A 17,994-nucleotide genomic window follows, 5' to 3' on the forward strand; every position below is an offset into this window, starting at 1 on the left:
CTCCTTCCTTCTATTGTATAAGCTGCAAATTGTTGGGCCTGTCGGGTTCTTGATGACTGCCAGTGAAGGCGCCAATGAACTCATGGCACAGGTCGGCCCATGACGAAATGGAATTCTCCGATAGGTGCATCTGAAGGAAATATGCCCTATAGGAAAGAATAAAGTTGTTATTTTATATTTCCTTATATCATGACAAATGTTTATTATTCATGCTAGAATTGTATTAACCAGAAACTTGATACATGTGTGGATACATAGACAAAACACTGTGTCCCTAGTAAGCCTCTACTAGACTAGCTCGTTAATCAAAGATGGTTAAGTTTCATAACCATAGACATGCGTTGTCATTTGATGAATGGGATCACATCATTAGGAGAATGATGTGATGGACAAGACCCATCCGTTATCTTAGCATATTGATCGTTCAGTTTTATTGCTATTGCTTTCTTCATGTCAAATACATATTCCTTCGACTATGAGATTATGCAACTCCCGGATACCGAAGGAATACCTTGTGTGCTATCAAATGTCACAACATAACTGGGTGATTATAAAGATGCTCTATAGGTATCTTCGAAGGTGTTTGTTGGGTCGGCATAGATCGACATTAGGATTTGACACTCCGAGTATCGGAGTGGTATCTTTGGGCCCTCTCGGTAATGCACATCATCATAAGCCTTGCAAGCAATGTGACTAATGAGTTAGTTGCGGGATGATGCATTACCGAACGAGTAAAGAGACTTGTCGGTAACGAGATTGAACTAGGTATGAAGATACTGACGATCAAATCTCGGGCAAATAACATACCGATGAAAAAGGGAATAATGTATGTTGTCATTACGATATGACTGATAAAGATCTTCATAGAATATGTGGGAACCAATATGAGCATCCAGGTTCCGCTGTTGGTTATTGACCGGAGAAGTGTCTCAATCATGTATACATAGTTCTCGAACCCGTAGGGTCCGCATGCTTAACGTTTGATGATGATTTTGTATTATACGAGTTATTTGATTTGGTGACCGAATGTTGTTTGGAGTCCCGGATGAGATCACAGACATGACGAGGAGTCTCGACATGGTCGAGAGGTAAAGATTCATAGATATGATGATAGTATTCAGACACCGGAAGTGTTCCGGGGGTACCGGGTACGTATTGGGTCACCGGAAGGGGTTCTGGGCACCCCCCGGCAAAGATATGGGCCTTATTGGGCCAAGGGAGGGACAAACCAGCCCCTAGTGGGCTGGTGCGCCCCCATATAGGCCGAATAGGATGATAATGAAGGAGGGGAAGGGAGAAAGGAAAGGGGAGGATTCGGCCTCCCCCTTTCCTTCTCCCCCTCTCTTTCCTCCCCCTCCAACACATATGGAAGGGGGGAGGCCGACTTGTGGGAGGCGCCCAAGTAGGATTACTCCTACTTGGGGCGCCCCTTGCTGCCCCTCTCCCTCTCCCACCTTTATATATGTGGGGGCACCTCTAGAACACACACCATTGATTCCTAGCCGTGTGCGGCGCCCCCCTCCACAGTTTACGCCTCCGGTCATATTCACATAGTGCTTAGGCGAAGCCCTGCGCGGATTACTTCACCATCACCATCAACACGCCGTCGTGCTGATGGAACTCTCTCTCGACAGTTTGCTGGATCAAGAGTTCGAGGTACTTCATCGAGCTGAACGTGTGCGGAACTCAAAGGTGCCGTACGTTTGGTGCTTGACCGGTCGAAACGAAAGAAGTTCAGCTACATCAGCCGCGTTGTCAAACGTTTCCGCATTCGGTCTACAAGGGTACGTGGACACACTCTCCCCCTCTCATTGCTATCCATCTCCTAGATAGATCTTCCGTGATCATAGGAATTTTTCTGAAATTGCATGCTACGTTTCCAACAGTGGCATCCGAGTCAGGTCTATGCGTAGATGATATGCACGAGTAGAACACAAAGAGTTGTGGGTGATGATAGTCATACTGCTTACCACCAACGTCTTATTTTGATTTGGCAGTATTGTTGGATGAAGCGGCCCAGACCAACCTTACATGACCATGTTCGTGAGACTGGTTCCACCGACTGACATGCACTTGTTTTGCATAAAGGTGGCTGGCAGGTGTCCGTTTCTCCAACTTTAGTTGAATCGAATTCGACTATGGCCGGTCCTTGTTGAAGGTTAAAACAACAAACTTGATGAAACATCATTGTGGTTTTGATGCGTATGTAAGAACGGTTCTTGCTAGAAGCCCGTAGCAGCCACGTATAACTTGCAACAACAAAGTAGAGGATGTCTAACTTGTTTTTGCAGGGCATGTTGTGATGTGATATGTTCAAGACATGATGTGATATATGTTATTGTATGAGATGATCATGTTTTGTAGAAGTTACCGGCAACTGGCAGGAGCCTTATTGTTGGGGATATAGCTATCAGTTATGACCCACCCAGGAGAGGCCGGGTCAGCCCCAATGGCGGGTTACACAAGAAGCCTAGTAAACATTGAGATGATAGTTTATTAAATATTATAGAAGGCCCAAGGGCCTAGAGGCGGCTTAAGGCCCAATATTACAAACCGCCGTATGTAAGGAAAGACTTGTAAACAAAGGCATGTAAAGGAAGTCACCGAGCCGGACACGATTATGAGCCGGCCGGGACTCTATAGGCCACCAGGCGTCAACCCATGTATATAAGGGGACGACCCAGTGGCGGCTTAGGGCAAGAAAGAAGAGATCGATAACCAAGCCGGCGAGTTAAGCCTCTTGGTGATCTAAACCCCAGCAATACCAACACAACTAGACGTAGGCTTTTACCTTCATCGTAAGGGGCCGAACTAGTATAAAACCTCTCGTGTCCTTTGTCCCGATTAACCCCTTTAAGCTTCCTAGTTGCGATGGCCCTACGACTAAGTCCTTTCGCTAGGACATCTGCCGTGACAATTCCACGACACTTATGGTTGTCACTTTATTGTATGCAATGCAAACACCATGTAATTGCTTTACTTTATCACTATGCGTTAGCGATAGTTGTAGAAGCAATAGTTGGCGAGACGACCACGACGCTACGATGGAGATCAAGGTGTCAAGCCAGTGACAATGGAGATCATGACAGTGCTTTGGAGATGGTGATCAAAGGCACAAGATGATGCTGGTCATATCATGTCACATATTTTGATTGCATGTGATGTTTATCTTTTATGCATCTTATTTTGCTTAAGTACGACGGTAGCATTATAAGATGATCCCTCACTAAAATTTCAAGGTATAAGTGTTCTCCCTGAGTATGCACCATTGCGACAGTTCGTCGTGCCGAGACACCACGTGATGACCGGGTGTGATAAGCTCTACGTTCACATACAACGGGTGCAAGACAGTTTTGCACATGCGGAATACTCGGGTTAAACTTGACAAGCCTAGCATGTAAATACATGGCCTCGGAACACTGGAGACCAACAGGTCGAACGTGAATCATATAGTAGATATGATCAACATAGAGATGTTCACCATTGAAAACTACTTCATCTCATGTGATGATCGGACATGGTTTAGTTGAAATGGATCACGTGATCATTTAGATGACTCGAGGCATGTCTATCTAAGTGGGAGTTCTTAAGTAATATGATTAATTGAACTTAATTTATCGTGAACTTAGTCCTAATAGTTTTTGCATATCTATGTTGTAGATCAATAGCTCGCGTATAGCTCCCTTGTTTTATTTTTGATATGTTCCTAGAGAAATATGAGTTGAAAGATGCCAGTAGCAATGATGCGGACTGGGTCCGTGATCTAAGGATTATCCTCATTGCTGCACAGAAGAATTATGTCCTTGATGGACCGCTAGGTGAGAGACCTATTGCAGGAGCAGATGTAGACATTATGAACGTTTGAAAAGCTCGGTATGATGACTACTTGATTGTTTAGTGCACCATACTTTACGGCTTAGAACCGGGACTTAAAAAATATTTCGAACGCCATGGAGCATATGAGATGTTCCAGGAGCTGAAAATGATATTTCAGACTCATGCCCGTGTTAAGAGATATGAGACCTTTGACAAGTACTTTGCCTACAAGATGGAGGAGAATAGCTCAGCTAGTGAGCATGTGCTCAGAATGTCTAGGTGCTACAATCTCTTGAATCAACTGGGAGTTAATCTTCCAGATAATATAGTGATTGACATAGTTCTCTAGTCACTATCACCAAGTTACTAGAACTTCGTGATGAACTATAATATGCAAGGGATGACCAAAACGATTCCCAAGCTCTTCGCGATGCTGAAATCAACGAAGGTAGAAATCAAGAAATAACATCAAGTGTTGATGGTTAACAAGATCACTAGTTTCAAGAAAAAGGGCAAGGTAAAGAAAGGGAAACTTGAAAAAGAATGGCAAGAAAGTTGCCACTCCCATGAAGAAGCCCAAAGCTAGACCCAAGTATGAAACTAAGTGCTTCTACTACAAAGGAAATGGTCACGAGAAGTGGAACTACCCTAGATACTTGGCGGATAATAAGGATGGCAAAAGTGAATGAAGGTATGTTTGATATTTATTTATGTGTACTTTACTAGTGTTTATAGCAACCCCTCAGTATTTGATACTGGTTCAGTTGCTAAGAGTAGTAACTCGAAACAGGAGTTGCAAAATAAACTGAGATTAGTTAAGGGCGAGGTGACGATGTGTGTTGGAAGTGATTCCAAGGTTGATAAGATCACCATCACACACCCCCTTTACCTTCGGGATTAGTATTGAACCTAAAATAAATGTTATTTGGTGTTTGCGTTGAGCATGAATATGATTGGATCATGTTTATTGCAATACGGTTATTCATTTAAGTCAAAGAATAATTGTTGTTCTATTTGCATGAATAAAGCCTTCTATGGTCATACACTCAATGTAAATGGTTTATTGAATCTCGATCGTCATGATACACATATTCATAATATTGGTGCCAAAAGATGCAAAGTTGATAATGATAGCGCAACATATTTGTGGCACTACCGTTTAGGTCATATTTGTGTAAAGCGCATGAAGAAACTCCATGCGGATGGACTTTTGGAATCACTTGATTATGAATCATTTGATGCTTGCGAACCATGCCTCATGGGCAAGTGACTAAGACTCCGTTCTCCGGAACAATGGAGCGAGCCAATGACTTACTGGAAATAATAATACCGATGTATGCGGTCTGATGAGTGTTGAGGCTCGCGGCGGGTATACTTATTTTCTAACCTTCAGAGATGATTTGAGCAGATATGGGTATATCAACTTAATGAAACACTAGTCTGAAACATTTGAAAAGTTCAAAGAATTTCAGAGTGAAGTGGAGAATCACCGTAACAAGAAAATAAAGTTTCTACGATCTGATCGCGGAGGCGAATATTTGAGTTACGAGTATGTCCTTCATTTAAAACAATGTGGAATTGTTTCACAACTCACGTCATAACCGTACTTTATTAGATATGGTGTGATCTATGATGTCTCTTACCGATTTACCACTATCGTTTTTGGGGTTATGCATTAGAGACAACTGCATTCACTTTAAATAGGGCACCATCTAAATCCGTTGAGACAACACCATATGAACTGTGGTTTGGCAAGAAACCTAAGCTGTCGTTTCTTAAAGTTTGGGGTTGTGATGCTTATGTGAAAAAGCTTCAGCTTGATAAGCTCGAACCCAAATCGGAGGAGTGTGTCTTCATAGGGTACCCAAAAGAAACGGCTGGGTACACCTTCTATCATAGATCCGAAGGCAAGATCTTTGTTGCTAAGAATGGATCCTTTCTAGAGAAGGAGTTTCTCTCAAAAGAAGTGAGTGTGAGGAAAGTAAAACTTGATGAGGTAATTGTACCTTCTCTCGAATTGGAAGGTAGCTCATCACAGAAAAATGTTCCCGTGATGCCTACACCAACTAGAGAGGAAGCTAATGATAATGATCATGAAACTTTAGATCAAGTTACTACCAAACCTCGTAGGTCAACCAGAGCACGTTTCGCACCAAAGTGGTATGGTAATCCTATTCTGGAAGTCATGTGACTATACCATGACGAACCTACGAACTATGAAGAAGCGATGATGAGCCTAGATTCCGATAAATGGGTTGAGGCCATGAAATATGAGATAGGATCCATGTATGATAACAAAGTATGGACTTTGATGGACTTGCCCAATGATTGGCAAGCCATTGAGAATAAATGGATCTTCAAGAGGAAGATGGACACTGATGGTAGTGTTACTATCTACAAAGCTCGACTTGTCGCAAAAGGTTTTTGACAAGTTCAAGGTCTTGACTACAATGAGATTTTCTCAGTCGCAGCGATGCTTAAGTCTGTCTGAACCATGTTAGCAATTGCGGCATTTTATGAAATCTGGCAAATGGATGTCAAGACTGCATTCCTTAATGGATTTCTTAAAGAAGAGTTGTATATGATGCAACCAAATTTTTTTGTCGATCCTAAAGGTGCTAACAAAGTGTGCAAACTCTAAGGATCCATCTATGGACTAGTGCAAGCTCTCGGAGTTGGAATGTAGGCTTTGATAAGGTGATCAAAGCATATGGTTTTATACAGACTTATGGTGAAGCCCGTATTTACAAGAAAGTGAGTGGGAGCTCTGTAGCATTTCTGATATTATATGTGGATGACATATTGTTGATTGGAAATGATGCAGAAATTGTGGATAGCATAAAGGATATTAGAATAAGAATTTTTCAATGAAAGACCTCGGTGAAGTTACTTATTTTGGGCACCAAGATCTATAGGGATAGATCGAGACGCTTAATAGGACTTTCACAAAACACATAGCTTGACAAGATTTTGAAGAAGTTCAAAATGGACCATTCAAAGAAGGAGTTCTTGCCTGTATTGTAAGGTGTGAAGTTGAGTAAGACTCAAAGCCCGACCACGACATAAGATAGAAATAGAATGAAAGTCATTCCCTATGGCTTAGCCATATGTCCTATAAAGTATGCCATGCTGTGTACCAGGCCTATTGTGTACCTTGCCATGAGTTTGGCAAGGGGGTACAATAGTGATCCCGGAGTAGATCACTGACAGCGGTCAAAATTATCCTTAGTGGACTAAGGAAATATTTCTCGGTTATGGAGGTGATAAAGAGTTCTTCGTAAAGAGTTACGTTGATGCAAGCTTTGACACCGATCTGGATTACTCTAAGTCTCGATCTGGATACATATTGAAAGGGGGAGTAATAAGCTAGAGTAGCTCCATGCAGATCATTGTAAACATATAAATTTACAAAATATATACGGATCTGAATGTGGCAGACCCGTTGACTAAAACTTCTCTCACAAGCAAAACATGATCATACCTTAGTACTCTTTGGGTGTTAATCACATAGCAATGTGAACTAGATTATTAACTCTAGTAAACCCTTTGAGTGTTGGTCACATGGCGATGTGAACTACATGTGTTGATCACATAAAGATGTGAACTATTGGTGTCAAATCACATGGCGAGGTGAACTAAATTACTGACTCTAGTGCAAGTTGGAGACTGAAGGAAATATGCCCTAGAGGCAATAATAAAGTTGTTGTTTTATATTTCCTTATATAATGATAAATGTTTATTATTCATTCTAGAATTGTATTAACTGAAAACTTGATAGATGTGTGGATATATAGACAAAACACTATGTCCCTAGTAAGCCTCTACTAGACTAGCTCGTTAATCAAAGATGGTTAACTTACATAACCATAGACATGTGTTGTCATTTGATGAATGAGATGACATCATTAGGAGAATGATGTGATGGACAAGACCCGTCCGTTAGCTTAGCATATTGATCATTCAGTTTTATTGCTATTGCTTTCTTCCTGTCAAATACATATTCCTTCGACTATGAGATTATGCAACTCCCGGATACCGAAGGAATACCTTGTGTGCTATCAAACATCACAACATAACTGGGTGATTATGAAGATGCTCTACAGGTATATCCGAAGGTGTTTGTTGGGTTGGCATAGATCAAGATTAGGATTTGACACTCCGAGTATCGGAGAGGTATCTCTGGGACCTCTCGGTAATGCACATCATAATAAGCCTTGCAAGCAATGTGATTAATGAGTTAGTTGTGGGATGATGCATTACGGAACAAGTAAAGAGAGTTGCCGATAACGAGATTGAATTAGGTATTAAGATACCAACGATCAAATTTCGGGCAAGTAACATACCAATGATAAAGGGAATAATGTATGTTGTCATTACGGTACGACCGATAAAGATCTTCGTAGAATATGTGGGAACCAATATGAGCATCCAGGTTCCGCTGTTGGTTATTGACCGGAGAAGTGTCTCGATCATGTCTACATAGTTCTCGAACCCGTAGGGTCCGCATGCTTAACGTTCAATGACGATTTTGTATTATATGAGTTATGTGATTTGGTGACCAAATGTTGTTCGGAGTCTTGATGAGATCACAGACATGATGAGGAGTCTCAAAATGATCGAGAGGTAAAGATTCATATATAGGACGATAGTATTCGGACACCGAAAGTGTTCTGGGGGTATCGGGTACATATCGGATCACCGGAAGGGGTTCCGGGCACCCCCCAGCAAAGATATGGCCTTATTGGGCCAAGGGCGGGACAGAGCAGCCCCTAGTGGGCTGGTGCGCCCCCGTATAGGCTGAATAGGAGGAGAAGGAAGGAGGGGAAGGGAGAAAGGAAAGGGGAGGATTCGGCCTCCCCCTTTCCTTCTCTCCCCTCTCTTTCCTTCCCCCTCCGACACTTATGGAAGGGGGGTGGCCAACTTGTTGGAGGCTCCCAAGTAGGATTACTCCTACTTGGCGCGCCCCTTTCTGCCCCTCTCCCTCTCCCACCTATATATATATGTGGGGGGGGGCACCGCTAGAACACACAACATTTATTCCTAGCCGTGTGCGGCGCCCCCCTCCACAGTTTACGCCTCCGGTCATATTCATGTAGTGCTTAGGCGAAGCCCTGCGTGAATTACTTCACCATCACTATCAACACGCCGTCATGCTGATGGAACTCTCCCTTGACACTTTGCTGGATCAAGAGTTCGAGGGACGTCATCTAGGTGAACATGTGGGGAACTCGGAGGTGCCATACGTTCGGTGCTTGATCGGTCAGAACAAGAAGAAGTTCGACTACATCAGCCACGGTTGTCAAACGCTTCCGCATTCGGCCTACAAGGGTACGTGGACACACTCTCCCCCTCTCATTGCTATGCATCTCCTAGATAGATCTTGCATGAGCGTAGGATTTTTTTTTGAAATTGCATGCTAAGTTTCCCAACAACATCTGCCTAGACCTCACATTGGACTTGAGGGCCAAAGGGAAGTAGTTGGCAAACACCTTCTCATCTCTTCCCTCAGCAGCCTAAACAACGATGGTGTAGATGCTCAGGAATTCTGCCGGGTTCAGCCTCCCATCGTACTTCCCATATATCTCTGGCTTGAATGTGTGAACGGACGGCCAACGAACTTGCCGCAGCTCACGAGTGAAGGCAGGGCAGCCAACCCTCGAAAGGTAGGCACCCGCCACCACCGAGCGCGGGCTCGTCGACGTAGGGGCCGTTGCACCCGTCGGCCCGGTGGAGGTCTCCGCGGTGTTGCTCGGCAATGACACGCTTGCCTCCTCTCTGCCTATCCTTTGGGACTCGTCGTTGACCTGGACGTGCTCGAGGGTCAGAAGAGGCCATCGAGACATCGTCGGGGTCTTGATTCTGTCGCGCCCCCCTCCATAGTTTACGCCTCCGGTCTTGATTCTGTCACACTCGCACTGGCTGCCGTGCCGGGGACTGCACCGTGGGGATGTCCCCTTCCACATGGTCAACAACATGAGCCATTTCTGTCGCTTGGGGAGGTCGCGACGGGCCAGCTCGCCATGAGCCCCCAGCTTCGGTGAAACCGAGCAGACTTTGGATGGTGGCACGCCATTCGTCCATCTGCTCAGCCGCTTGTGGAAACCTCAGCAGCAGTTGAGCCCGCACCATGGCCTCTGAAGCTATACTTGGCAGGGATGATGATGAAGTCGATCGCACCATCGCTCGGTTCCTGATGGTGCCAGCGGCGGCAGCACTGCACCCCCGCTGCTGCTGCGGGACGACCACCTGGAGGCGGTGCGGCAAAGGCGCTCGACGACCAGCGGCTCTGTTGGGTGCAGCGGCTTGGTCGACCCATCCCGGGGGAGGTGTGCGCGTTGCGACCGCACCCGTGGTGGGAGCGCCCAGAGGGCAGCGATTCACCCTGGTCGGTGCGCTGTTGCTGCGGTTGTGCCCATCGGTGGGAGAGAGGGACGCAGATGGAGTAGCCCCGTTGCTCGTACCTTGTAGAGTGTAACCGTCGGGGTGTTGCTGATGTTGCTCTCCTCCGATGCCTCCGGCTCCTACGTCGGCCGTGGGGGAAGTGGTGACGGCGTCGCTTGCTCCGACCACATCCCCAGCAACGTCCACGCCCTCGCGTGTCTATGCACCTCCCGCAGCATTAGAGGTCACGGGAGGCGGAGCCTTCGAGGTGGATGAGTGAGCCAAAGGTCCGGGTTTCTTCTTGGGTGCCGTGGTCGATGCCATCATCAAAGATGAAGATGGTGAAGAAGAAGATGCGCTGCACACGCCTTCAGGTTCACACAAGCGAGACCCCCTACCTGGCACACCAAAGATGTCGCGGGAAACCACGACCACCTTTAGGACCACAGGGCCCCTTGCTGGCTCGGCGGGGGGATGTCGCGTTGCACAAAGAGCAGACGAGCATGGGGCAGCACGACAGAGATCACACATGCAATTTTACCCAGGTTCAGGCCGCCGTGAGGCGTAAAACCCTACTCCTGCTTTGGTGGATTGATGGTGGAAAAGTGGTGGTGGAGCATAGTACACTTGCCCGGCAGGGGTTGCCTCAGGGCGGTAGTGGCTACGCACGTATGAGGGTGTGACTTATCCAAGCTTCTAACCCTGTCTATGGTTGCCATGGGCCTCCTTTTATAGATCAAAGGGTTACCACAATGGCAAAGTAGTCATTATGCACTGATAAGATAGCAAACAATGCTATCATACCTAACTCTGTGGATTGACATGGCGCATTAAATGCACTGCTCAATGTCACATCGTTGGTTGCCCGGTAAGGCTTGCCAGGCCATTTTGCCAGCTCCACACCTGCTTGTTTGACACGTCGCAGGACGAGTGTCATCTGTGTGATTTTCCTGTAGAGAGATGCCGCCATGTGTCAAATGGCCGCCACTTAGTCACTCTGCGTCTTGACACCGCACTGATCGGCGACGTGGGTCGTGTTGGAGTGGTTGGTGAGGTGGTCTCGTCTCCGTGAGTCCCGGCAGGCCCTGCCGGGATGCCTTGGTCGTCTCCTTCTGGGCACGGCCTCGCCCTTTATCGGGCTCGCCTACCCGGCAAAGGAGGCCTGTCTCTCGGTGTTGTCTTGCTTCTCTGGCTCGATACTGGTCCCTTTGATCTGTATGTTGGTCCTTCGAATCTCTTAGTCTCTTGGATCCTGATTTGGGCTAGTGCTTCAATCTTGATCCCGTGCCTGTGCACAGTCTAGGCAACAAACACAGGGTTTGTTGCACCGACACCCTGCCAAACCACAAAGGGGCTCATGGCCCCATAGGTGGCCGTGGTTTCCCATGACACCTTCAAACTCCCAGTAGAGTATCAGAAACACCTTCATTCAATGACAATAATGTCGTAACGATCTATGAAACTTTCTCCTCAAATAATCAGAGGAAAAGAGCACTTCGAGAGCTCAGTCAAGTCCACCAGGTCACAGTTGCAAGCTCCTGGACGAACACCCCAATCACCTTCAATGCGGAGGATGAACCAAGGGCGCGATCCATCTGAGTACCCTCCACATTAGTCCTCGACCCCATCGTGGACGGCTTCAGATTAACTAAGGTACTTATGGATGGAGCCAGCGTCCTAAACCTCATTTACGAGGATACCCTCGACAAGATGCAGTTCGACGGATATCGAGTCGAACACAGCTACACTACGTTTTAGGGAATCATCCCCGGCAAAGAGGTTCCCTGCTTTGGACGAGTCACTCTAGACGTAGCGTTCGACACTCTGACGAACTATAGGACAGAAGAACTACTCTTCTACATTGCACCCTTCCATAGTGGATACCACGCCCTATTGGGCCGTGACACATTTTCAAAGTTTCAGGTTATACCCCATTACGGTTACATGAAACTCAAAATGCCAGGGCCCAATGGTGTGATAACAATAGCCAGTGACCCGGACAAAGCCCTTCGAGCCAAAAACAAAACAACATCCCTGGCCCTCGAGGCACTATCCAAGGCTCCCGCAGCCGAAGAGTTGACCACACTACATACAATAGTGGACAAGGATGATCTCACCCTCAGCAAAAGACCCAAGTCTACATCCTTCAAACCAGCTGACAAAACCGTCAAGTTCCAAGTGCATCCGACGTTCCCCAATAAGACAGCGACTAGCCCAGCTGGACCCGGAGGTCGACGAGGCGCTACACACATTCCTGCGCAAAAATTGGGACATATTTTCCTGGCACCCATCGGACATGCCATGTATCCTATGTAGGGTGACAGAACATAGTCTGAAAATAATTAAGGGCCTCAAGCTAGTTAAACAGATGCTACACCGATTCTCTGAACCTAGGCGTCAAGCCATGAGAGAAGAATTAGCCAAATTACTCGAAGCTGGATTCATCAGAGAATTCAAACACCCCGGGTGGCTGGCAAATCTGGTCGTGGTACCCAAAAAAGACAAATCCTGGCGGTTATGTGTCAACTTCAAAGACCTCAACAAGGCTTGCCCCAAGGACCCCTTTCCTTTGCCCCGAATAGACCAGATCATTGACGGCACCACCGGACATGACTCATTATGCTTCCTCGACGCTTACTCGGGGTACCACCAAATCAAGATGAAGGAATCCGATCAACCAGCAACCACCTTTATTACACCCTACGGACCATTCTGCTTTAACACAATGCCCTTCGGGTTAAAAAACACAGGTGCAACATATCAGCACATGATTCAAACATGCCTGGAAATCCAAATTGGTAAAGAGTCGAAGCATATGTGGATGATGTGGTCATCAAGACCAAACATGCCAGCCAGTTGGTCAACAACCTCCGTCAGACCTTTGAAAACTTGAGAACATACGATATACGGCTCAACCTGGATAAGTGTGTCTTTGGGGTTCCCGCTGGAAAAATGCTCGGAGTCATTGTCTCCCATGGAGGGATAGAGGCCAATCTGGCCAAAATCCGAGCTCTGTCCCAGCTGGCAATACCGACAGAGCTCAAACAGGTCCAAAAGCTGGCCGAATGCATTGCCACCCTAAGCCGTTTCATCTCTCATCTCGGTGAACAGGCCCTGCCGCTCTACAAACTACTAAAAAGACCAAATTTTTTGAATGGACAAACGAGGCAACCGCCGCTCTGGAGGAGATACAAACTTTACTAGCAGGCAATCCCATCTTGATAGCACCTGGCCTAGGCGAGCCTATGTTGCCATACATCTCAGCCACGAACTAGGTTGTGAGTGATGTTCTCGTGGTAGAACGAGAGGCAGAAGGACATAAGTTCAGGGTGCAGAAGCATGTCTATTACGTATCAAAAGTACTCACCCCATGTAAATCCCGATATCCGCACTATCAGAAGATCGCCTACACAGTTTTTATGGCATTTCGCAAGATCCAACACTACTTTAAAGAGTGTCCGGTCACAGTGGCATACGAAGTACCCTTAAATGACATCATCAATAATAGGGATGCCACGGGTCGCATTGCCAAATGGGCCATAGAATTGTTGCCCTTTGAAATTGTTTACAAACCACGCCGAGCTATTAAGTCTCAGGTACTAGCCGATTTTCTGGCCGAATGGATGGAAGCCGAGCTTCCCCAGGAATATAGTACGTATTCACACTGGACAATGTATTTTGACGGCTCCAAAATGTTGGCCGGACTGGGGCTGGCGTGATCCTTATGTCCCCCACTGGCAACACTATCCGGTACGTACTTCAGATCATGTACACAGACTCCAAAAATGCAGCCGAATACGAAGCCCTACTGCATGGTCTTCGGATGGCAACGTCAATGGGTGTTCAACGGCTCGAAGTACGGGGCAATTCCAACCTCGCCATCTCCCAGGTCAATGGAGAGTTCGACACCAAGGACCCAAAAATGGTGGCATACCAAAATGCCATCTTAAGAATATCAGCTCGGTTTGAAGGGTTGGAATTCCATCATGTCTCTAGAGACTGTAACCAAGCTGCAGATATCCTCGCCCGTATGGGCGCTAAAAGCATCCCTGTCCCCAAAACACCTTTCTAGAATGGCTTTTCAAGCTATCCGTGGTGTGGCAGGACGGGGACCAGGATGCAGCAATCAACGGGCCTGAACAAATTGTTGCCCCGGCCATCGAGCCAGACGACGACATCATAGGCGGCTCGACAATTGAAGAAACTGCTTTGGCTCACGAGGTCATGGCCATAATTGCACCATGGACTGAGCCCTTCCTTGCCTACCTCCTATGGCGAGAGTTTCCCATCGATTAGACCGAGGCATGACGCATAATCCGGCGCTCTAAAGCCTACAAGGTTCATGAAGGCGAGCTATACAGGATAAGCACTACCGGAGTTTTGTAGTGGTGCATCTCGGAAGTAGAGGGACAACAACTTTTGGCCAAGATTCATGCTGGCATGGGGGGCCACCACGCGGCCGCTCGGGCCCTAGTCAACAAGGCCTTCCGAGTAGGGTTTTTCTGTCCCACTTCCCACGCGAATGCCTGAACTCTGGTCCAACGTTGTGTTGGATGCCAACTTTTCACAAATCAAAGCCCTATGCCTGCAACGGCTCTCTGGACTATACCAATTACCTGGCCTTTCACTATCTGGGGGCTGGACATGGTTGGACAACTTAAAGGGTGAACCAAGAAAAAGAAATACCTACTGGTTATGGTCGATAAATTCACTAAGTGGATTGAAGCAAAGCCAGTTACCTTAGCAAAATACGGACCGGTTATCGACTTTATATCCGGCTTGGTACACTATTATGGTGTCCCGCACAGTATCGTCACTGATAATGGGTCCAATTTCATGGCCCAGGAGGTCAAGGACTGGTGCTACTATGTGCATTAAGCTCGACTACGCCTCGGTGTACCACCCGCAGACCAACGGACATGTTGAGCAGGCCAATGGACTAATCATGAGCGGCACAAAACCTCGACTAGTTCATTCCTTGAAACAATCTAATTGTCATTGGGTGGAGGAACTTGACTTCATACTATGGGGAGTGTGCACTACCCCTAACCGATCAACACGATACACACCCTTCTTGATGGTGTAGTGTAGCGCCCAAGATGTGATTCTATCCCAATCACGTGATGAATTCATGATTGGGGCACAATCACATTTCGAGCGCATAGCAAGGTGAATATCATTACAACATACCATGTACTGAATAGATGAGAATACAAGATAAAGGCTTACACTCGCCACAATTTACAACATGAATACAATAGTTCATCAATACATAGCAATCATCATACAGAAGAGTAGGATCCGACTGCGGATGAAATCAAACGAAAAAGAAGAATGACATCCACCCTGCTAGCCCAGGCTTCCCGGACCTGGAACCTATCCCTTGAACGAAGAAGAAGAAGAAGCAGAAGAAATCTAAACCAAGCAAGCATCGCTCTCACGTCAGATCATCGCATTACCTGCACCTGCAACTGTTGTTGTAGTAATCTATGAGCCACGAGGACTCAGCAATCCCATTATCATGGGTATCAAGACTAGGAAAGCTTAAAGGTACGAAAAGGATATGTGGTGAGGTTGCAGCAAGCGACTAAGCATTGTATGGTGGCTAACTTACGAATACAAGAATAAGATGATAAACTATGCAACGGTCGCAAACTAGTAATGATCAATAAGTGATCCTGAACTACTTACGTTCAAACATAACCTAACCGTGTTCTCTTCTCGAACTTCCCCGAAAAGAGACAGTCATGGTTACGCACACGGTTGGTGTATTTTTAATTGAGTTTACTTCAAGTCCTCTACAATCGGATATTAACAAATTCCCATCTGCCACATAACTGCGGGCATGACTCTCGAAATTTCAAACCCTGTAGGGGTGTTCCAACTTAGCCCATGACAAGCTCACGATCCGCGGAGACAATCCTACATCTCGGGGCCCTCCGATCAGACTCGGAATCCCGCTGCACAAGACATTTCAACAATGGTAAAACAAGTCCAGCAAGACCTCCCGACGTGCCGACACCCTGATACTAGCCGCGCGTATCTCGTCTCAGGCCACGACAGATGAGCTACCAGGTGCCAAAGAAAATAACCCAGGTTGCCCCGGGGCGGCCCCACACAGTGCTCTAGTTTGGGACCAACACCATCAGCACTGCCCCCCTGTATTATGTGGAAATACTCCTCAGGTAGCGCTAACTCCCTATGCGTCAAATTTAAATATCAGGTTTAGTTATTACGTTTGGCAAAAGGTAAAACCAATGTTGGGCCTTGCTGGAAGAGTTTTATTCAAAGTGAACTGTCAAGAGGGGCACATAAACCCTCATCATGTCAGGGACGCAAAATCAAGAAACATAACACCGGTATCACGGAAACTAGGGCGGCAAGAGTGGAACAAAACACCAGGCAAAAGGCCGAGCCTTCCACCCTTTACCAAGTTTATTGATTCATTAATTAAATAAGAGATTGTAGCGACCCGACCCAAATGGATCAAGTCTCTGTGCTTAGGTGTCATCCCTGGATTGGTATGCTGACACACACAGTACTCGAAGGATTTATAACAGAGGTAAATCACATGTATAAAGTAACGTAAATACTATTACCTCAATCCATATAGCGGAAGCAACAAGGTTGTGGATTCCCATCAACACCAACGACAAAGTTGAGTGTAGAAATCGTAACCCTAACGTATCACTTACTCGTCGTAAGATAATCCTGCAATATGAGACGTTGCAGCCCGAAACGGGTCAGTACATTGAATGTACTGGCAAATTCACACCATAGAGAAAATGATGAACAATGGCTATCACTATATGCATATATGGTTGGTGGAAAAGCTCTATGGTTATAAGGTTTTTGCGTAAAGCCAATTTTCCCTACTGCAAAGGAATAAATTTATTTAACTATCATGGTGGTTGTTGAACATTGAGAATGGTTGACAGCATTCTCAATCCCAATTAAGTAACATCATTAAACCCAACAATTAATTATAAGTAACATGATGAGATCAACAGGATAATCCAAGAACTAGATACTCAAGATGTCCATAACCGGGGACACGGCTAATCATGATTAGTTTGTACACTCTGCAGAGGTTTGCGCACTTTTCCCCACAAGACTCGATCGCCTCCGTTGGATTTCTCGCACTACATGGTGTTTGAGAAACGGATGACCGAGACATAGTCTTTCAGAAGCGCTAGCACCTTACGATTGGGTAGACCGGTACACCTACATCCCCTACATCTGCTAGTCTACCACTGTAAGAGTTCGCACAACTTAGTCAACTATGCCAGAGCCCATAATGGCTTGTGGCTGCACACAGAAGTTTCTAGCATGAAAGATCTTATGATCCCTTTGAGCCTGGGTGGCGGTCCGAAAAAAAACAGGCAAGTCCTGATAGACATCAGGTGCCTCAATCCACCCAGATGTGTGTTTATGTTGCCACCTTAGATAAACCATTAAAATTATCAACTCACATCTGTCATGGATATCACTCACCCAATCCACGTCTACTAGCATAGCATGGCATAATAAGCAAACGTAGAAGTAACTCCCAAAGGATTCATAATAATACAGGTAATTGGTACTACCTCATCTACTTCCCATCCCACAGTTTAATTAGATCCTAATCATGCAATGTGTGAGGATTGATCTAATGCAATAAAACATGGGTTGTAGAAAAGGTATGATCAAAGTGTGAACTTGCCTGCAAGGCTGATGAAGATGATTCGCACTCAAAATCTCTTGATAGATCTACTCGTCACACTCCGGTCAATCTATCGTAAGAAAACAATAGTAACC

At 46.0% G+C, this 17,994-nt stretch overlaps 1 protein-coding gene across 1 annotated transcript; it reads left to right on the forward strand.

The window, feature by feature from the left end:
• The first annotated feature begins 14,032 nt into the window (after positions 1 to 14,032).
• Positions 14,033 to 14,493, forward strand: LOC147964757 (uncharacterized). Its single transcript, XM_087530148.1, has 2 exons — positions 14,033 to 14,248; positions 14,302 to 14,493. The coding sequence occupies exons 1-2, from the start codon at positions 14,033 to 14,035 to the stop codon at positions 14,491 to 14,493; spliced, it is 408 nt and encodes a 135-aa protein (XP_087386274.1).
• The last annotated feature ends 3,501 nt before the right edge of the window (positions 14,494 to 17,994 follow it).

Source organism: Triticum urartu, chromosome 6A (assembly GCF_056163025.1).
Source record: "Triticum urartu cultivar PI428250 chromosome 6A, HENAU_Tu73, whole genome shotgun sequence".
Lineage (NCBI taxonomy): Eukaryota > Viridiplantae > Streptophyta > Magnoliopsida > Poales > Poaceae > Triticum > Triticum urartu.

What these genes read in the sequence shown, in the direction of transcription:
- LOC147964757 (XM_087530148.1), top strand. Translation starts at nt 14,033, where the DNA reads ATGGGTGTTCAACGGCTCGAAGTACGGGGCAATTCCAACCTCGCCATC. An exon ending in TGGGCGCTAAAAGCATCCCT is followed by an intron (nt 14,249 to 14,301) that starts GTCCCCAAAACA and finishes GTGGTGTGGCAG; the next exon opens with GACGGGGACCAGGATGCAGC.